This window comes from Patella vulgata, chromosome 6 (genome assembly GCF_932274485.2).
Source record: "Patella vulgata chromosome 6, xgPatVulg1.2, whole genome shotgun sequence".
In the NCBI taxonomy this organism is placed as follows: Eukaryota; Metazoa; Mollusca; class Gastropoda; family Patellidae; genus Patella; species Patella vulgata.
In genome coordinates, this window is record NC_065884.2 from 19,180,015 (window position 1) to 19,199,898 (window position 19,884).

At 33.2% G+C, this 19,884-nt stretch overlaps 1 protein-coding gene across 1 annotated transcript; it reads right to left on the bottom strand.

The window, feature by feature from the left end:
• Positions 1-3,140: 3,140 nt before the first annotated feature.
• Positions 3,141-19,595, bottom strand: LOC126824735 (NAD(+) hydrolase sarm1). The gene is made up of 9 exons (XM_050554084.2): positions 19,508-19,595; positions 12,971-14,528; positions 12,415-12,591; positions 11,822-11,946; positions 10,676-10,911; positions 8,602-8,743; positions 7,051-7,240; positions 6,131-6,252; positions 3,141-4,206 (listed from the first exon to the last, which is right to left on the bottom strand). The coding sequence occupies exons 2-9, from the start codon at positions 14,438-14,440 to the stop codon at positions 4,008-4,010; spliced, it is 2,661 nt and encodes an 886-aa protein (XP_050410041.1). The 5' UTR covers positions 14,441-14,528; positions 19,508-19,595; the 3' UTR covers positions 3,141-4,007.
• Positions 19,596-19,884: the final 289 nt, after the last annotated feature.

Here is a 19,884-nt window from a genome sequence, read left to right on the forward strand (position 1 = left end):
GTACAGATCTATATTTCATTACATGGTGTAGTAAAGACAAATTTTAAACTATGAAAATGAAATAGGATCTGTGTTTAATCAGATTGGTTACTCCCAATTTGGCATTTGGTAAAAAAACAGAGCAAATGTTATTGGTGGAGATATATATGAACACAACGGTTTTGTTAAATTGGTTCATGGAAATAAGAAAGCCATTTAAAACCTCCCAATCAAATTGTAAGACATATGTATAAATATATATATATATATATATAAAAGTTAGAGGAAGATCAGTGAGTGGAGATCTATAAGTGACAAGATTATTATAATATGAGTGGTTACTATTGATTACTTTTAGCTCATAATAAAGTTTTTAGAATTGATAAAAGTACTATTAAATTTTGAATTCCATATTATAGTTACTAGAGAAGTCAAAAGGTAGTATCTGTTGTTTAAGGGCCGTTCCCAAAAAAACATTTATTATCAAACCAAAAAGGTTGTATTTCTATGATTAGTTATGCATCTGTTGCAATTTCTGTTGAGCCTTTACCCAGATATCTATGAAATTCAAGTATTAAAAGGTGAATCTGTTTAGCCTGATAAGTGCGGATAGCTAGTACAGGTTTTTTTAATGGCTATAAGTACATTTTTAATGAAAATATTTCAAAACGTATTTAGAAATACAACAATAATTCAATATTCAATAAATTCAATTAATAAAATATTTCATTCTTTTTTTAAACGATGATCAATATTGAAGAATTAAAGCTAACCAGGTCAGCAGTTCAAAAACAGAAAATTAACATGTTCTATTAAAGCTAATTATATTAAAGATGCACTATGTAAGATTTAGATAAAGAGCTGGCCGTTCTGGCTATAATAGTTAAAAACAAGCGGTTACCATGCAAGATATGCCCATATTTTCCATGAGATGGACAGAGAACAATTTCATACAATCTGGGGCCATAATCCAGGATGTTACAGTCAGACATGCATCAATATCGAATGGAAGAGAGATCTTTGGGATATAAACATATATTTTAGGTTTCATCAAAATCGGTTAAAAATTGTGACCTCTATTGTGACTTGTTACATACTTTTACACTATTTGCGTTCAAGGTGCAGTCAGTTTTAATCCAATTTCAAACTCAACTGTAATTGTGGTGTAACAGTGATTTATTTGAACGGTTTTCAAAATCAAACTAAATTTATGACCTCCTATAATCATTTATTTCAAGTTTTGTCAAAATCATATGAAAATTGTGGCCTGTAGAGTGTCCACCAAAAAATGTGAATGGACGGACAGAGGTGACGACATAATATGTCCACATGAAAATGTTGGTGTTTAAAAAGATAATGAAAAATGAATATTTTTAAACTTTCATTCAAATTACTTTATTCTAAGCGAAGTTATCACTTTTTGACATTTTGACAAGATGTGGCATAGATTGTTTATTATGGCAAGCTTTTTTCGATCCGTTTAAATCTCCCCCATGTTGTGATCTAGAGAGTTGATTATAGGCTTGTCATGTGAATAAATGTCTAAATAATAGTTTATATAAAATTTGATGCCAATATAATGACCTGCAATAGGAAGATTTAGTTCTTACATAATGCATCTTTAAAAGACAGAGCCATGATAATAGATTCCATAATAAATGTATTTACACAACAAATTAATTTTATACATAACAAATTAATTATATATAAATAACACTTTGTATAGGTTTTCAAAGAAAATTTGGAAATCACCAACCATATTTATAAAATAAGAGTTAGAACATTTTAATTCTGAGGTGTCCTGATGTGTTTTCAAAAAGATAATTTGAAAATACACCCAGAATATACAACAGAACTTGAATCCAATGCCCATGCAATATACATATATATATAAAGAAGATTAAAACAATAGATTATAAAATAACAAAACCTTGATAAAATAAATATAGTATAACACTAGACCAAAGACAATAGTAAATAGTATATATATCATTTCTATTACGAGGGCTGGCTGAAAAGTTCTAAGCCTACCTGTGAAAGACCTATACAGAGTCAATGGCTTCCGCTTCGAGGTAAACACATTTTTTTCAACGATGGCTGTCAGAAAAAAATTTTTTTTAGCCACCCTAAAAATGTCGTTCACAGCTGACATGACATCATCTGGCCAAAAAAATATCAAGATCTGCTTCAAGACAGTGCAAGTCAAAAGCTTTGGCACCCATCTTTCAGAAACTTTTGCCATTACAAACGCGATAATGTGCTCAACCCTTTCATGAGAGATGCCCACTGGCAATATTTTGAGTGGTGAATCATCAATCAGCCATCACCATGGGTTTTTTTCGAATTGTTGCTGTTTATGGCCTTCCTGGACGCGGGTCATCATAAAGGCTCTCTTAGCCATGCTTAAATTCTGCAGTCCACTTCTTTACTGTGGAAAAGGAATGGGCATCATCCCCTAAAGTGGAGGCCATGTTGGCATGTATCTGTGTTGGGGTTAGTCCTTTCAGTTGTAGGTGCTTGGTGACTGCACTAAAAGTTGCAGTTTTGTCCATTTCTGGTGATTTCAATGGGCAGATTGTTTATCAGATGGTCTGGTACAAAGACAATAATAAAACTACATAGTTGCAGTATTTATGTCTATGATTCATTCAATGATTGTACTTGTTGGTGGCAAAAGTTTGTTTCAACCCAACTGATCTATCTTTTTCAGGCTTGGAACTTTTCAGTCAGCCCGCGTACACTCAAACCATTTTAAAAAAACGCTAAATTATTTCTAAACTATATAAATGATATCATCACTACCTCCATTTTGTCATACAAAAATAACAAAATAAAACCTACATAATACATGTTTATGCGTGTATGTATATCTAATTTTAAAAAAAAGAGTAAAGAATATTGAAATTATTCAGTAAAATCACCAACTACAATAATCAAAACCAATAACTTATATATACGTGTATATAAATATAGAAATGAGCAAATCTAATAAATAATCATAAATATTATAGAGGAATATGTCATACACAGACAAATGTATCACAACTACAATGTATATTCAAAAAATAAGAATTCTAATAATTTAGACAAACTAAAAGGAGTTCAATCTAATAATTTAGACAAACTAAAAGCAGTTCAATCTAATAATTGATGTGCACAAACAATTTATTCATATCCCTGTTCTTAGCATAAAAATATTAAAAATGTTGATTGATAATAAAATATTTGTGCATCTCATTTTAGCAATTATTTTGGCTAAGGAAATAGGTATCTACATATTTGTCAAATTTTTGAGAACATAAATGAAAGCGAAGCCCAAGGAAAAATAAATTAACATGGGACTTTTCATTATTTTGTACATGCTGTGGACAAGCTACAGTTCTAGATATATGCCCTAAATTCTCTAAATATTGTCAAATATTTGAAAAAATAAATTATCATTTAAGGAAAAAAATACTCATCCTTAATATCATATATATGAATGTTCCAGAATTATGGATGCCCTAAATCCCTACAGATCTTTATGAAAAAAATTTATAAAGTAAGGGAATTTGTGAATATGTTAATAAGTATAATTTCCACTCAGTGCAAAATATGGGGCCCATGTATTGTACTCCCTGACTAGGATAATTATCTGGATTACTGTTTATACATATAATTTTAGGTTGTTGAGGTTGAATGAATAAGGTATGATGTTATCTTAAGACATGAAAGAAAGGGCACAGCAGCCCCAAACTTGTAAATGTCCTATCACTAGAGTAATTAATACGGAACGGTTTTACAAATTACCACCACCAATCTAAAACCTAAAAAACAAAATAATGGTGTAATTCAGACTTAATATTAACCACACAAGTGACTTTCAACCAAGGATTATCTTAAAATCATCGCCCTCGCAATAATCCAGCCTTGTGAAGATGAGGTTGTAGTGGAGGGTTGGTAATGAGGACTATTATGTATATTTTAGCCCCTGCTTTGGGGAATATGATTCTATAAACAATGTTGGATATCATTAATGAGGACTATTATCAATCAGTCATGTTCAATAAACTACACATAGATCTATTGGAAGTTTCTGATTTAAGATATAAATCGTCTGATGAAGGTGATGAGGCAATACTATAAAGTGAAGACTTATGTTTGAGTTGGGAACCTTCTTTATCAGGATCACCACGTAAAAAGGTTTGTAATCTATCAACACAGGCTTCCTGGTAATCATGTATCCACCTGAAAATATAAAACATATCGTAATAGTAAATACATAATGTAGTAATACACAATCTAGTACATTGTAGTAATACACAATCTGGATGTGCTATAGTAATACACAATCTAGCAAATATGTAATACACAATCTGGTATATACACAATCTGGTACATATACAATAAAGTGATACACAATCTAGTACAGTGTAGTAATACACAATCTGGATATACAATATAGTAATACACAATCTAGCAAATATGTAATACACATCTGGTATATACATAATCTGATACATATGCAATATAGTAATACACAATCCAGTACATACACAATGTATATACAAAATGGAAGCTTCAATTTACTGTTCTTAAATATGTTCCTTATCATATTGAGGTTTAACTATAACATAAAGCAGGGATCTGGTAGTAAACCCTTTAAATAACATCAATGTTACAGCTGTGTTCATTCAGTAATGCTCATTAATTTTGAAATCAGCACTTTTGGAAGTGTTGGCCAGCTGGTAAACAATAATTTTTGATTTAAAATAATTTGACTATGGTTATTTTAAATGTCATATTATTCAAAAATACAGTTAATATTCTCATTGTGAAAGTAATTATCCTTTTTAATTCAGTCAAAAACAGTTTTCCAGATAAAAAGCCATGTATTAGTGTACTCTGCATAGGTTAGAGTTAACTCAATATTTGGGAGGTAAAACCACTTAATGGCAATCTTTAGGCCTGTGTATACAACAAAATTAGTAGAAATTTCCAAACTCAAAATCAGATGTCACTCAACAACAGCTTTATCCACTGATAAATCGCTAAAATATCAGATCTGTCACGGCTTCAGATTGATTATTTAACCTTTAATTAAAAAGACCAGCAGCTGCCAGACAGGATACGCCCACATTTTCGAGAGATGGATAGAAAACAAGCTAAAACGAAAAATTTTTTTCCTACAATGAAGGGCCATAATTCAGGAAATTACAATTCGATATGAGCAAATATCGAAAAGAACCAAGATCTTTGGGTTATAAACTTACATTTCAAGTTTCAACAAAATCGGATAAAAATTGTGACCTCTATAGGGTCCACAACCTTGATATACCATATTTTTATGCTATTTGAGAACAAAGGGTGGCCATTTTGTCTGTCAGTTTTGGGCCGATTTCCACGAAATTCAAACTCAGCCGTCCTTAGGGTGTAACGGTGATATATTAACACGTTTTTTTAAATCGGATAAAAATTATGACCTCTATAGGGTCTACAAGCCAAAAAACGTGATTTTTCGTTAAATCAGGGGCCATAATTAAGGAAGTTACGGTCCGATATGCGCGAATATCAAAAGGAACCAAGATCTTTGGGTTATAAAATTACATTTCAAGTTTCAACAAAATCGGATAAAATTTGTGACCTCTATAGGGTCCACAACCTTGATATACCATATTTTTACACTATTTGAGAACGAAGGGCGGCCATTTTGTCTGTCAGTTTTGGGCCGATTTTCACGAAATTCGAACTCAGTCGTCCTTAGGGTGTAACAGTGATATAATAATGTGGGCGTATAAAAACAAAATCAAAATACCAATGCTGTATAACCACCTGGCTTGGATTCAATCGGATTAAAAACAAGCCTTATAAAGTTTGTTCTTCCATAACAAAAAGGCGGTTGGCTTACTATTAGCAAGCAGCATAGATTGATGAAATCTCATTTCAAAATATCTTTGTAAACTCAATATTGAACCATTTTAGGGCTGATATTCCTGTTAGAGATTCATCTTTCACAATATTGTAGTTTGGAAGTGATTCCTATTGCGCTAAAATAACGCAATGAGAATGTAATGAATATAGATTTTCATCTAAAAAAATTAAACAAATCCACTACATTTTTTTTTTACACAAATTGAGTTTTCTTTTAAGGAATTTGAAAAATAAAACTTACTTGACACTATTAAAGCGAACAACAGGATGCATGTCCATAGGTAATTTCTCTAATAAAGGCCAATTAAAGTTATCCATTACAGGTATAATGTTACAATTACTTTCTAATGCTGCCACAATTTCCTGTAATAACAAATATGGTACATATTATAAATATCACACGGATTACGGCAAGGCTCTTGTTTCAGCCATATCAGCCAGTCTTGACTCGCAGTAAAGTTAACTGGCAGGAGAACTTACCTCTCAGTCAATTTTACACACATAAAATTAGATTTTCAAAGAATTTAACCATTTTCCACAATAAGCCACAATAAATAGGGTGAAGTTGGTGGTGGTGGGGGGGGGGGGGGGGGGGTACTTGTAAAAATTGATAATGACAGCCAATACGTGTATGTAGCATGGCAAAGTATTTTTAAAATGATATATTTCTAAGCAAGGTTTTGGACCCTGTGCACCACTCTCTTTCTAGTTCAAGTCGTAAAATATTTGACATCCAGTCATTTTTTTTTTTTTTCTCAATAAACGCATACAGGCCTAAATCTATACAGCTACAACAAACACATCCCAAACTGTTCAACTAACAGAGACGGAGAAATGCGATTTAATGTCCACTCGATGACAACTAGGTCATACCATGACAAAGATACAATTCAATTACATTTTAATAATTTGCTTTAGGGGGATGGGGTGGGAACTGGAGGACCTGGAGAAAAGCCATGAGATCGGACAGTCAAACCTACGCCTTGTCACTTATAATCTGGGAATCGAAAACACGTCACTTGACTCAATGACTTATGAGTAATTCGGCAACCCAACCCCCCATTCAACTAAAAGCCAATGACATCAACCTGTTCCAACATTGTCAAGCCCTTATTCACAAGTCTACCTATACTCGAGTTTTTATATAAAATATTTAGTTACCCTATGAACCCAGTCTTCTCTTTCTGTATCACCAATACATCTGTCTAATGATTCAGGTGTTAATATTAAAACAAAATTCCGTGATAATTTGATGCTTAACAACAAATTCTCATCAAACTTTCCTGCACGTAATCTCTCAATGTCCAAAAATACAGAAAAACCTCGTATTTGAAGATGCACCTTTAATAAACTGAAAATTTAAAAAATATACATAGAAAAACTTATATATAATATACATGTGTATTAACACAATAAGGAGACATTATAAGGAGTATTCTACTTTTGTTTTATTAATTATGATATCATAAGCTGGTGATAACCCTATTTATAGTACAGAAAGTAGATTTTATAAGCCCATCATGACAACCCTATGTATAGACATAGTATTGGAAGTGATGTGATGCCACAACCTCCCATGTACATGTAGATTGTACATGCAAATCATGATAACCCTATTCATAGTATAGGAAGTGATCTCATGCCACAGCCTCCCATGTAGACTGTACATGCCCATTATGATAACCCTATTTATAGTATTGGAAGTGATGTCATGCCACAACCTCCGATGTACATTGCAAATGCCCATCATGATAACCCTATTTATAGTATTGGAAGTGATGTCATGCCACAACCTCCGATGTACATTGCAAATGCCCATCATGATAACCCTATTTATAGTATTGGAAGTGATGTCATGCCACAACCTCCATGTAGGTTGTACATGCCCATCATGATAACCCTATTTATAGTATTGGAAGTGATGTCATGCCACAACCTCCATGTAGGTTGTACATGCCCATCATGATAACCCTATTTATAGTATTGGAAGTGATGTCATGCCACAACCTCCATGTAGGTTGTACATGCCCATCATGATAACCCTATTTATAGTATTGGAAGTGATGTCATGCCACAACCTCCATGTAGGTTGTACATGCCCATCATGATAACCCTATTTATAGTACTGGAAGTGATGTCATGTCACAACCTCCCATGCAGATTGTCCATGCCCATCTCATCATTCTCCTGTATGAAACCCAGCTAAATACACCTGATCTGATCAACTACTGCATGTCTTCATTCTCGTCATTGTAACACAATGGCCATGGGTGAAATTTTGCCTGGACAGTGGCTTTATGGTCTAATCTTATTTGGACTTCCAACTGAAAAGAGTTCTTTTATGTTTACACCAACTGAAACATGTGATCTCAGTTTTTCGTACTCTCCGAAAGAATAGAAGCTATTCCTTGTCAGATCCCCTGTCCTTGCCCATTGACATGGCGAAATCAAGTTTCGATACCATGCTTGTACATGACAAGGAACAGAAGTAGGATTAACTCTGTGAATTTTGTTTTGATTTTCCTGTTTTCTCCCACTGCAAGGAAGTATATCTTCTTTGATTGGCAAGGAAGTAATATGAAATAAAGATACATCATGTTAGTCCCAAAATGACTTAGTTTGTACAGAGTGAAGGCCACATCTCTAATGCAGTCAGGGTATCAGGTGTAAGTCATTAAACCTCAACATAAGGAGATGTAGAGAATAACATACCTTGCTAATTGTGAACCATTAGATCTTCTGTATGATATAAATACATCTATTGTCCTCATACCACTACCTAAACTAACACCTAATTGATGATCTGTTAATGGTAGAGCTATATTCTGACAACTAGAACTTGGACTCACTAATTCTGAAATATACACAAAAAAGGTCTTTTAACTACACTAAACATTACACAGTATATATTCAATTTTAAAGTGGCTAATTGTCATATTTGCGTTTACGTTGATATCCAATCGGAATTAATGCACACTAAAATGTTCTCAAATTAAGAAAAAATAAACAAATATCAATGGTAGATAATCTTCCTGCTTTGATTCCTTCCGATTAAAACCAGGTCAAATAAATGTTACCCAACACCTATAGGTGGCACTTGCTTGTTTCTATTGTATGCAGAGGAATGTCGAAATGTGATATTTTCAATTTATACCATTGTCAATACTTGTACTGAATGGAAGTAGTCCATATTTGAACCAATCTTCCGTTTAGAGATTCAACCATCACAATATTGTGGCTTGCAAGGTATTCAAAATCCCTCAAAGGACAATAACAATAAGCATTTAAACATTCGTTAACATAATACCTGTTTAATCAGTTAAAATTACTCACTGACTTATTGGAATTATTTCACAATGTATTCTTAAAGATACATTATGGGAGATTCGGTAACGAGTTGGCAGTTCTCACTATAATAGTTAAACACTACATAATGTAAAGGCAATTTGCTGAAAATTTCATTCAAATTGATCCACTATGAACCGAGAACTAAGCGACTGAAATTCCCCCCTAGCCTCGGTCATCATTACTAAAGTCAGTACAATAAACAGCATAGTTTCGATTATCCATTTAATCGTTAAATCGAGAAGGAAAGTTATGCAGTAAATCGGCTCACAATCCACTAAAGATCGCAGGCTAGCGCTGCCATCTAGAGTTGATTATGTCCTGGATAGGTTATTTAATGTCTAATTAATAATTTAGATAACATTTCAGGCCTAAAGAAAGACCTGCAATAGACAGATTTAGCTCTTGCATAATATATGTTTAAATATCTTATGTTTTAAAAGTTTTAAATTCAGACTTTATAAATTTGCCGCTGCTGATAGTATTTTTACTGTTACATATATATTAATTTGTCACTGTAATTTTTACCTATATAAATTTATCTCTATTGTTATTGTAATTGTTATCTATATAAATTTACATCTGTTTTTACCATTAGTATTTTATTTTTTATCTGTATAAATTTATCACGCTTGTTTTTGTTAGTATTTTAATTATTACCTGTATAAATTTGTCACTGTGGTTAGTATTGAAAGGTCATCTATAAATATTTATTATTGTCATTAGTATTGTAATTGTTACCTATATAAATTTATAATTGTAATGTTGTAGTATTGTTATTTATATCAATTTATCACAGTTGTTAGTATTGTTAATGGGGCTATACAATATACCTGAAAACACCGGAAAACCACTAAATACCGAAAAATACACCCTAAATAGGTAACCCGGAAAAGGGCTATACTAATATTAACCCTAACCAAGGCACACTGAGGACCAGACTCCGGGTTACCTATTTAGGGTGCCAGTCTCCGGGTTACCTATTTAGGGTATTTTCCGGTATTTAGTGTTTTTCTGGTGTTTTCCGGTATTCAGTATAACATGGAGTTTTCCGATAGTTTTCTGATGTTTTCCGGTATATAGTATTGTCGTTGTTAATGTTACCTATATAAATTTATAAATGTTGTTAGTATTGCAATTGTTATCAATACAAATTTGAAGATTAACAGTAAACTAGTTGAAGTAATAAAGTAGTTGTTGCAATATAGAGTTAATTTCTTTACATTACTGTGTGGACAGAATATGAGATACTCGATTGAACTTCTGAAATTTAATTTTCTCCATCCCAGGAATAGTAATAATCAAGTGTAAAGAAATCATAAAATGATTCAAAAAGAAAATATCCCTACCAACCACAATAACTAAAACATGTTCCATTCTTTGATTACGTTATAATTTTAATCACAGGATGGAAGTCCAAAAGACAGATATAGAGGCTTACCATTTAAATGTTGGAGTATAAGTTTTCTATGTATACTGTTTGATATAGCACATTCATTTCTTAATTCTTCCTCACATAATGTCTGTAGAACAAATTTATCTACGCCTTGGCGTAACATATGATATGTGTATTGGGACAGATCGGGGGACAATCTCATTAACCAATTATCTAAGCTGGTTGGGTCACATGATGAATAATCAGCTGTAATTTTGAGAGATTTCAATTCTCGCATAAACCTAGAACGATAAAAGGAAAAGATAATAAAACATAATTTTGACTATTTTTTCAGAATTGATGATATATTAAGCAGATTTATACACTTGGATCTCACTATAAGACAGGGTCACCAAAACTACCAACAATATTATATTAAAACCATTGTGTGCAATCTGGACAGGACTGCTACATGTGTTGCCTGCAGAAGGGAACCATGGTGGCTAGGTGGGTAAGGCGCAGGCTCGCTAGCCTGGAGGTCGGGTGGTCGATCCCTGCATTGGTCGAGAAATTTCATCCGGATTTTCCGACTTGGTTTCCCCTTGTCAGTGATGCAGGACGGAGGGCCTGACAAGGACAGCTGTCTAGTCCTTCGGATGAGACAAAAAAACGAGGTCCCGTGTAAACATTGGAATGCACGTAAAAGATCCCTTGGCAGTTGGAATTCGATATAAGAGTAGGCGATAGTGCCGCTGCCCGGGCAAAATTTGCCTCATAGCACACTGTATGGCGTATGCCCGTCTTCATTAGCCCAGTATAGGAGCAGAACAGTAGGACGTTAAACCCCATTTCATTTCATTTCATGCCTGCAGAAACCACCAACATCAGCAGTATAGTGACATCGTAGTTTATATCAAACACATATGCAAATGGGAGTTTAATGTCCTGCTTGTTTGCACCGACTGAGCTAATGAACATGGGCGTACTCTATGAGGGAAATTTTGCCCAGACAGCAGGGCTATAGCCTACTCTTTATTCCATCTGTCAAGAGGTTTTTTTTACGTACATGTCAATGTGTACACAAGACCTCTGGTTTCGTTCCATCACAAAAGGCGGAAACCACGCTGGAGAAAACCTGGTGAACTATCTCGGCCAACACCAGGATCGACCCAGCTGAGCCACCGAATTTCGTCAAACACATGAAGTATTTACCTTTTTCTAACTACACTGTTCTGCATGTCCAGACCATCTTTGAGATCATCACAATTTAAGGTCAGTAAAAGATCACCGTCGATTTGTTCCTCGTAAAAAGTTTCTTTATATTTCGTAAAACCAACCTTTATTAAACAGAAAGTACAAATACTAAAAAAAAAACAGGAATAAGATTACAGAGCAGCACTAAAATGATTATAGAACTGTAAACTGTTTTCAAACGATTGGTCAAGAATATCCCTTGCCACAATTTTATAGTCTTTCAATTTATATTCATTCCTTCCTACATGTATGTTATATTTTATTTAATAATTTGTGTTTATAACTCATATTTTTTAAGTTGTTTATGTTATTTTAAATAATTATATTATTTGAAAAATTACTTGTATCCAAAGTGTATATCAAAGCACTTCAGTGAAGACAGCACTATAATAAATAAAAATATACTTATAAAAAATTGGGATAAAGCTAAAAATTGTCATATTTTTTGGAAAAATATCTTGCTGATCCAAGGTATACACAATAGGTGATTTTATTTTTTTTTGCAATTGAAACCCATCAAATTGAACAATTTCGAGAGAAAGCATAAATACCTGAGAAACCCAATAAATAACATCATCAACTGTCCATAGTGGTACTTGTTGCGATAACTTGTGAGGTATCTTTTCACCAATAATCTTTAAAGCTTCAACAGCAAGTTTGGAAGCAACAGCATTAGGACTACTTGCTATCTTCTTTAATGGTTCAACGGCATCAATTTCATGAAAAATCTACAAGTAAAATAATAAACAAATCTTCTTACTAACAAACACATTATATAAAAGACAGTGGGTCCGAACTATGGAAATTAATATCTAAATACTGATATAACCAAATTTATTTTCAAAAGTGAAATTTATACATGTATGTCTTATTTGTAATTTAGTTTATTTATTTCATTTGTAAATTTGATTTCTGTACCATATTTAGTCATGGAATTTGCACGCTATAAAAATGTACAATAATAATAATAAAGGAAACATATAAAATTTGTAGAGCAGAGCTTATTCAACATTTACTGTTCACTTTAAACTCAGAAAAATTGCTTAAAATATAAAATAATTCTTAATCAGTTACCATCCCCCATCAAAAAAAGATCTTTTTACAAACCTCAGTTCTGCCTTGTTCAGCTTTTATGTAGGATTCCATTGCGAAGTGAAATGCTGCCAATGTTTGCGCTTCCATTCTACGACTAAATAATAATGGTATTAAATGTTTTAACCAGATCTTATCCCGACCCTGTTTATGAGTGAGATCACTAGCAGCGAAAGATGATGGTCGATTAGAATTAATAAACGGAAGGACTAGATCGAGGGTACCCGATTTTGAAACTTTAGCTTCTAATTCTTTATTAGCTACTAAAGCACTGGTAGCCAAACAAGCATAATATCGAACACTGTTATCATCGGAAAATGCCAAAGGAAACAACCATTCGGGAACTTTGTGTTTTGCCATGAATTCTTGATTTTCACATCCACCAAACAAAGAGAGATTAGCCAACGCCTTCGCACATCGACGCAAAACTTCAATTTGACTACATCTGCACCAATGTAAAATTACATCCAAACCCCCGAGATTAATGACTTTCGAGCAAGTTTCTTCTGAAAGTTTGAAAAGATTTTCAAGCACGCCAACAGTTGACTTAGCTAATGTTGTATCTCCTATAGCTTTACAAGTCATTCTAACAACCCTATCTAGTCCAACTCGAGCTAACCGTTCTCGATTCTTTGTCGACATCACCTGTTCTAACAGATCAACAGAACATTTCAACAGTTGGTGATTTGAAGATGTACAATTTTGTATGAGGATGTCCAGCAGGCCTTCTAACTTGATAATATCACAGAGGCCATATGCCAAATCTCGACCATATATAGGAGTATACCACGCCGACTCTATTATATCTAAAATCTCTCCTAAAAGATTACACTGGCTGCTTTCATCTGTATCCTCATCTTTTACAGATGTTATCAGATCTTCTATTTGTTGGGACATCGTTTGGTAACTCAGCTTGAGATTATGGCCATATTTATGGATTACAGAACCTGGATGCAAATGTAGAGGATATTTTGCATAAAAATTAGAACTATTTGAATTATCATCACTGTCTGGTGTTGGCGGTTCAGCACTATCTCGTTCAGAATCATATTCTGGCATACTGTGTCTCCTAAAATTTAAAACCTCTTCTTGTTTGATTGTGTCTAGTATTGGTTCCTTTCTTGATTTGCTTCGAACTAATTTGGGTGAACCCTCATCTGATTCTGGTAGATCAAAGAAAATTGTTGAATTGTCTGCTATCTTTAAGCGTTCCCGTCTGTTAGGGACATGTTCTGGTTGCACACGGTCAGTGGAAAATGTTGCTTCAAGAAATTTTCCCTTCTCGTAGGCCGATCGTAAAAGTGCTGCATCAGACTGTGATCTTTCTAACAGTCTACTAGCATCTAAATCTACCACAGACTGAGATCTTTCTAATAACATTTTGTTCACATCTATGTCTAAATCAGATGATATATCAGAGAGCTTTCTGACCCCTGAATCAGATTCACATCTAGTTACTGTTCGATCCATGTTTAAAAAAGACATTTAACTTAGTGACCACAAGACATTCCTTTTTTTTATTTGCAGCTTGAAAAACAGCACTCAAAACCCATTTACTCATCAATTACCATAACTGAAATTAAAAAATTATAAAACATTTAAAGCTGCCATGACCTGCAAGTATTATTGTGTTTTGGCAATATTTTTTTTAATTTTTTAAACATCCCAAGACAACTAGGGTGCGTATTAAATCCTTTGAAGTATGAAAATTATTAAACTTAGCTGTTAACAATGCTAAATAATCAACCCTGTTGTCAAAGGAGATAAAAATCAATAAATAGGTACCTTCCAATAAGCTGAATGACCCACAGATCTGATAATTGTGACCAGTATTAACATGGTTTTGTAAATCATTAGAATCATATTACTGGGAGTTATTATTCGATATAGTTGAAATAATATGAAACCATACCTAATAAATTTTCAAAAAAACTATTATAATAGTTTCAAACATATATATGGAGCCGGGGGTTTGTACAGTATCTATAGGAGTTATTGTTGGATATCATTGAACATCAATAAGAATCTTCTTTCAATAATATGAAATCATAACTACCGGTGTTAAATTTTCAAAAAACCTATAATAATAGTTTCAAATATTGTATACGAAGGCCTGGGTGATTGGACCTATGGAGTTATTGTTGGGTATTATTGAACATCAATAAAAAAAATTTCTTTCAATAATATGAAATTATATGGTAATTATACCTATCTAATTTTTAAAAACCTAAAATAATAGTTTTAAATATTGTGTACAAAACTGGGTGATTGCATCTGTGGGAGTTATTGTTAAGTATCATTGAAGATCAATAAAATATTTCTTTCAATAACATGAAAATATACCTATTCAAAAATATCCTTGTGGCTTATGGTTGGATATATATGAAGCATTGGAAGCATAGATTTGGAGTGATAGGCATCTTCCTATGATGAATCTGCTAAAAGGAACTTTTATAAATAAATTCTAACGCCTCATGTGAACTAATGAACTATGTTCACCACCTACATTTGTCTTCTTAAAAAATTGTCTTAATTGCTACATGTATACAATGCCAAAGGCTACACTAAGATTTATGCAAATGACTAAAGACCGAAAGACTGTTCACCGTAGATTATTGCATATACACAAAAACACATACTTATGGAAATATAAATAAACACACAGTTGCTTACCATGCTATCTATTTTTTCAACCAATAGGTACAAAGAATTTGAACTTATGCATTCAAGACTAAGTTTAGAAGAGCATAGGATTGATTGGAACAAATTATGATTTTATAGCAATAAATTTTACAGCAAATATTTGTACTTTAAATGTCACAATAAGTAATAATGACAAAAACTGGTTTCTGATGATGACAATAACATGTTAAAGTTGTTTACTATATGAATACAATCAGTTGTGCTTTATAAAATTGTGTAATAATGATTCTTCGTACATAATTCCCAACAACTAAAATGGGGTTTAACATCCTAAATTGACTGATAAATTTGCAACAGAAGCCATTTCTATGTTAATTTCAATTTTGTCAATTTGGAATTTTCTCAAGTCGGCAGTCGTCAGCACGCCTTCATTCTATTGTATGACGACAACATGTAATTTTGTAGAAATACTACTGACATAAATTTGAATACCGCACAGGAATTAAATATGAAAAATAACGAGGTGCACCTATTTTTTACCAGGTGAGAGAGAGAGAAATGGGGTTTAACGTCCACTCGACACAAACTATTTCATTTCTGGACTAACTAATGATTTCTAATTTTATTTCAATAATTCGCTTGCATGTAGGGGTCATTTAGCTTTGGGAGGAAACCGGAGGACCCGGAGAAAACTCACGAGGTTGGACAGGCGACCCTACTCCTAGCCACATACAACCAGGGATTCAAAACCACGCCAGTTGACTCAATGACAGACTTTATGGTACAGCTAACCATTCAGTCATCCAACCCCCCTTTTTTACCAGGTATGAATTTGAATATTTTGTTGACACGTAATATTTGTATGTGGTCTGAAACTGCCTGAATACATAATAAGAGTTATGTCCCTTTATTTTCGGTAAAAATGTTCGACAAGAAAAATTCCAACACTGTTCTGGACCATGGTGACAACCTATCATGCAAGTGAAGGTCAAATCCAGCATTCTGTCAAATAATATAGTCCAATGGCCTGCAAAACAAATTTCAAAAGCTACAAAAATCACACTGCCTATGTGCATTTTAAAATGTACTAGCACTAACCAAATGCATTGACAGTAGGCAAGCCCGAAAATAACCACCTATGATTTTCAACAATTAACATAAATTACATCGACAATTTTTAAATCTTGAACCAGAGACTCATTGTCCTAGTCACTGTCACAGAGATGTTTAACAAATGTTTTATCTCTTTATGGTTATAGATGCCTGGGCATTTTTCACACATGTCAAATATTTCAAGCACATGAAGGAAGTTAGACTCGGAGGTGATTTACTGGGTGATTGAAATGTTGTAATACTCTTATATAATACATGGATGTAAATGATAAACTGAAAGCAGACTTATTACTTTGACAGGCAGACTTGGTCATTTGACAGGTGGACTATGAGCACAAGCTCCAAATTTGACGGGCAATCCTTCAATTCTTATTGCAAGGTCAAACTTTTCTCATATCTTCTACACCCCAAATTTTTGGTGCAAATGATGGTATCAGCCATATTCATTACCAGGCTAATTCATTACCGGTAAAATCGGCGTATTCATGACCAGTATATTATAGGGTTGATTGGTTGGTATATAAAGGTGCTAATTAGTACTCATCAGTGTGGATAGAAGCCTATACGATAATTATTAATTAATGATTGGTGTTTGATGTATTAAAATTGTTTTTTTTATTATTGAGTTGTTGTTTAAATTATTTAATCTTAAGCTTGAGATTGTAAATCCCGGCTTTGTTATTTTGATTGGTCGGTGTATAAAGGTGCTAATTAGTACTCATCAGTGTGGATAGAAGCCTATACGATAATTATTAATTAATGATTGGCGTTTGATGTATTAAAATTGTTTTTTTTATTATTGAGTTGTTGTTTAAATTATTTAATCTTAAGCTTGAGATTGTAAATCCCGGCTCTGTTATTTTGTATTTTAAACTTCAAACCAATTCCGATGCAAGCTTGGAATTTGTATATATTTCGAATAAAATATGAAACTTTCACCATTTGATATCGATATCTCAGATACATATCAAGTTAACTATAGCCTAATTCCAATGGATCCTTGTATCGTTTGCCGTTCCACCGTGCGTCCGAGACAAGAAGGTCTTCAGTGTGAAGAGTGTAATCTATGGCACCATAGAAAATGTACATGTACAGGTATGTATTTATAATTTCACAGATTTTGCTTGCTTTCATTAGTATTGAAATAAATCATAAGTATTGAAATAATTACACGAGTTTTGCTAGCTATACTTACTCGAACTTATATTCATAAAATATTTAACCCATTCACTAAATTTTAAATAATTTTGTTCTCTTTAGATATTCTTACCAAATCGTATTTTACGTTATTATTTAGGCTATTCCTGTTGCTGTTCATGAAATTACCGCTACTTTCGACGAAGAAGTACCTATGGATACTAGTGTTGGACGTGAACAAGAAGAATTGCCTCTTATGGAGACCAGTTCCGAGGCTGTCCCTCTGGAAAGATCCTACGTTTTACACGAACCAATACTGGAAGAATCGATCGACGACGATGCTCCCGTCTTTGATGTACCCGCAGCTGAGGGCCCCCGTTACATCATTCTCGAAGGTGGTACCGAGAGGGGAAACGTGAAGTTGCTGGATAGGGAGGGTTACTCCTACATCTTTAGGGTATGTAATTACTTTATATTTAGTGTAGTGTAGTGCAAGCAGTCTTTTGCAAGATCCAGGAAAATGGTCTGCAGGTATGTATAGGCAACTTCTAAAATAAACAATATTCTGTAATCATTATCAATTATCAATAATCATTATCTTTTGTATTTGTGGTAATTGTAAATAAAGTAAAGTAAAGTTATTACAATTCTAGCTATTACAACTATTAATCGCATCAACTGAATACATTGTTTTTTAATGTGATAAATAAAGAAATATTAATAGTAACATCAAGTTAAACACAATACTCAGTTCAAAGTTGAATACGAAACTATGGTTATTATTAATCGCATCAACTGAATACGACGTTTTATATGTAAATATTGTCTTCGAATATGAAATATTTCAACTGTTGTTTGTATTATGACTATTTAAAATATATAATAAATACTTTGTTAATCTTTCTATTGTCTTGTCTTAATTGATTAATTAACACCCACAGACATTGGCACTGATGAGTACTAATTAGCACCAATCAACCCTATAATATACTGGTCATGAATACGCCGATTTTACCGGTAATGAATTAGCCTGGTAATGAATACGCTAGGATTCCAAATGATCATTCTATGATGTTGTATTGACCTGTCAAAAAATGCTTATGGCACAAAATGCAGCATGACTAACTGAATATGCAAAAATCAAGACATTTTCAAAAGAACGCCCCATCCCATAGCCTACATGACAACATTTAATGTATAGCTCCCCGATGTATCGTCATGGACCTTATAGTATAGTATCATATATTCATCTTGCGAAATAGTGGTTTATATGGCTACAAAATCAAGCACCAAATTAGGGATTAGTCTTATTTGATCACCCCCAATTCTGGAGCTTCCTAAAAAAATTAATCGGTTATATTATTCTATATTTAATTAATATTACTGATATTTTAATTCATAATGTACTCACTATAAGATATAGTTATTGATGATAGCATAACGTGTAAACTATGATGCGAATTTCTATTTTTAGCTTCTGTCGTGAGCTTTGCGGAATTTAAAATTTCTTTCCTAACTAAATCAGGGGAAGAGGGATGGGATGGGAGTCAATCGGTTCACAGACACTAGACAGTCACTAATTAAGATAGCTTTTTCAAATCTTCAAATCAAAGATACAAATAAATGACATAGAAGCTAATTGTTTAGATTTACATGTACCTAAAATCGAGTTCATAATGAGTCACCCCTTTCAAAACAGCTAATTTTCTTTCAGTCATCCTCTTTTCATTCAACACAACAGTGAGGCGGTGACATATATTTATTTACCCTTTACGCAAGAATACAAACAAAGGGAAACAACTCTAAATATCAAGTGGTCCAGGGCCCTTCGACGCCATAATGTCAACTTGACAACACAAACGAATAATTCTATGGTTTTGGGACTTACATAAAGTTATGTTTTTTTCTGTTTTTTCTATGGTCACATGTCCAATACTAGGTCAGAAGATATTGCTACCTCATATTTCGAATTCAAATTGCCTCCTCGGGTTTTCGTCCCATCCGAGTTGCTAGGAAACTCGGCTACAGCGTACACC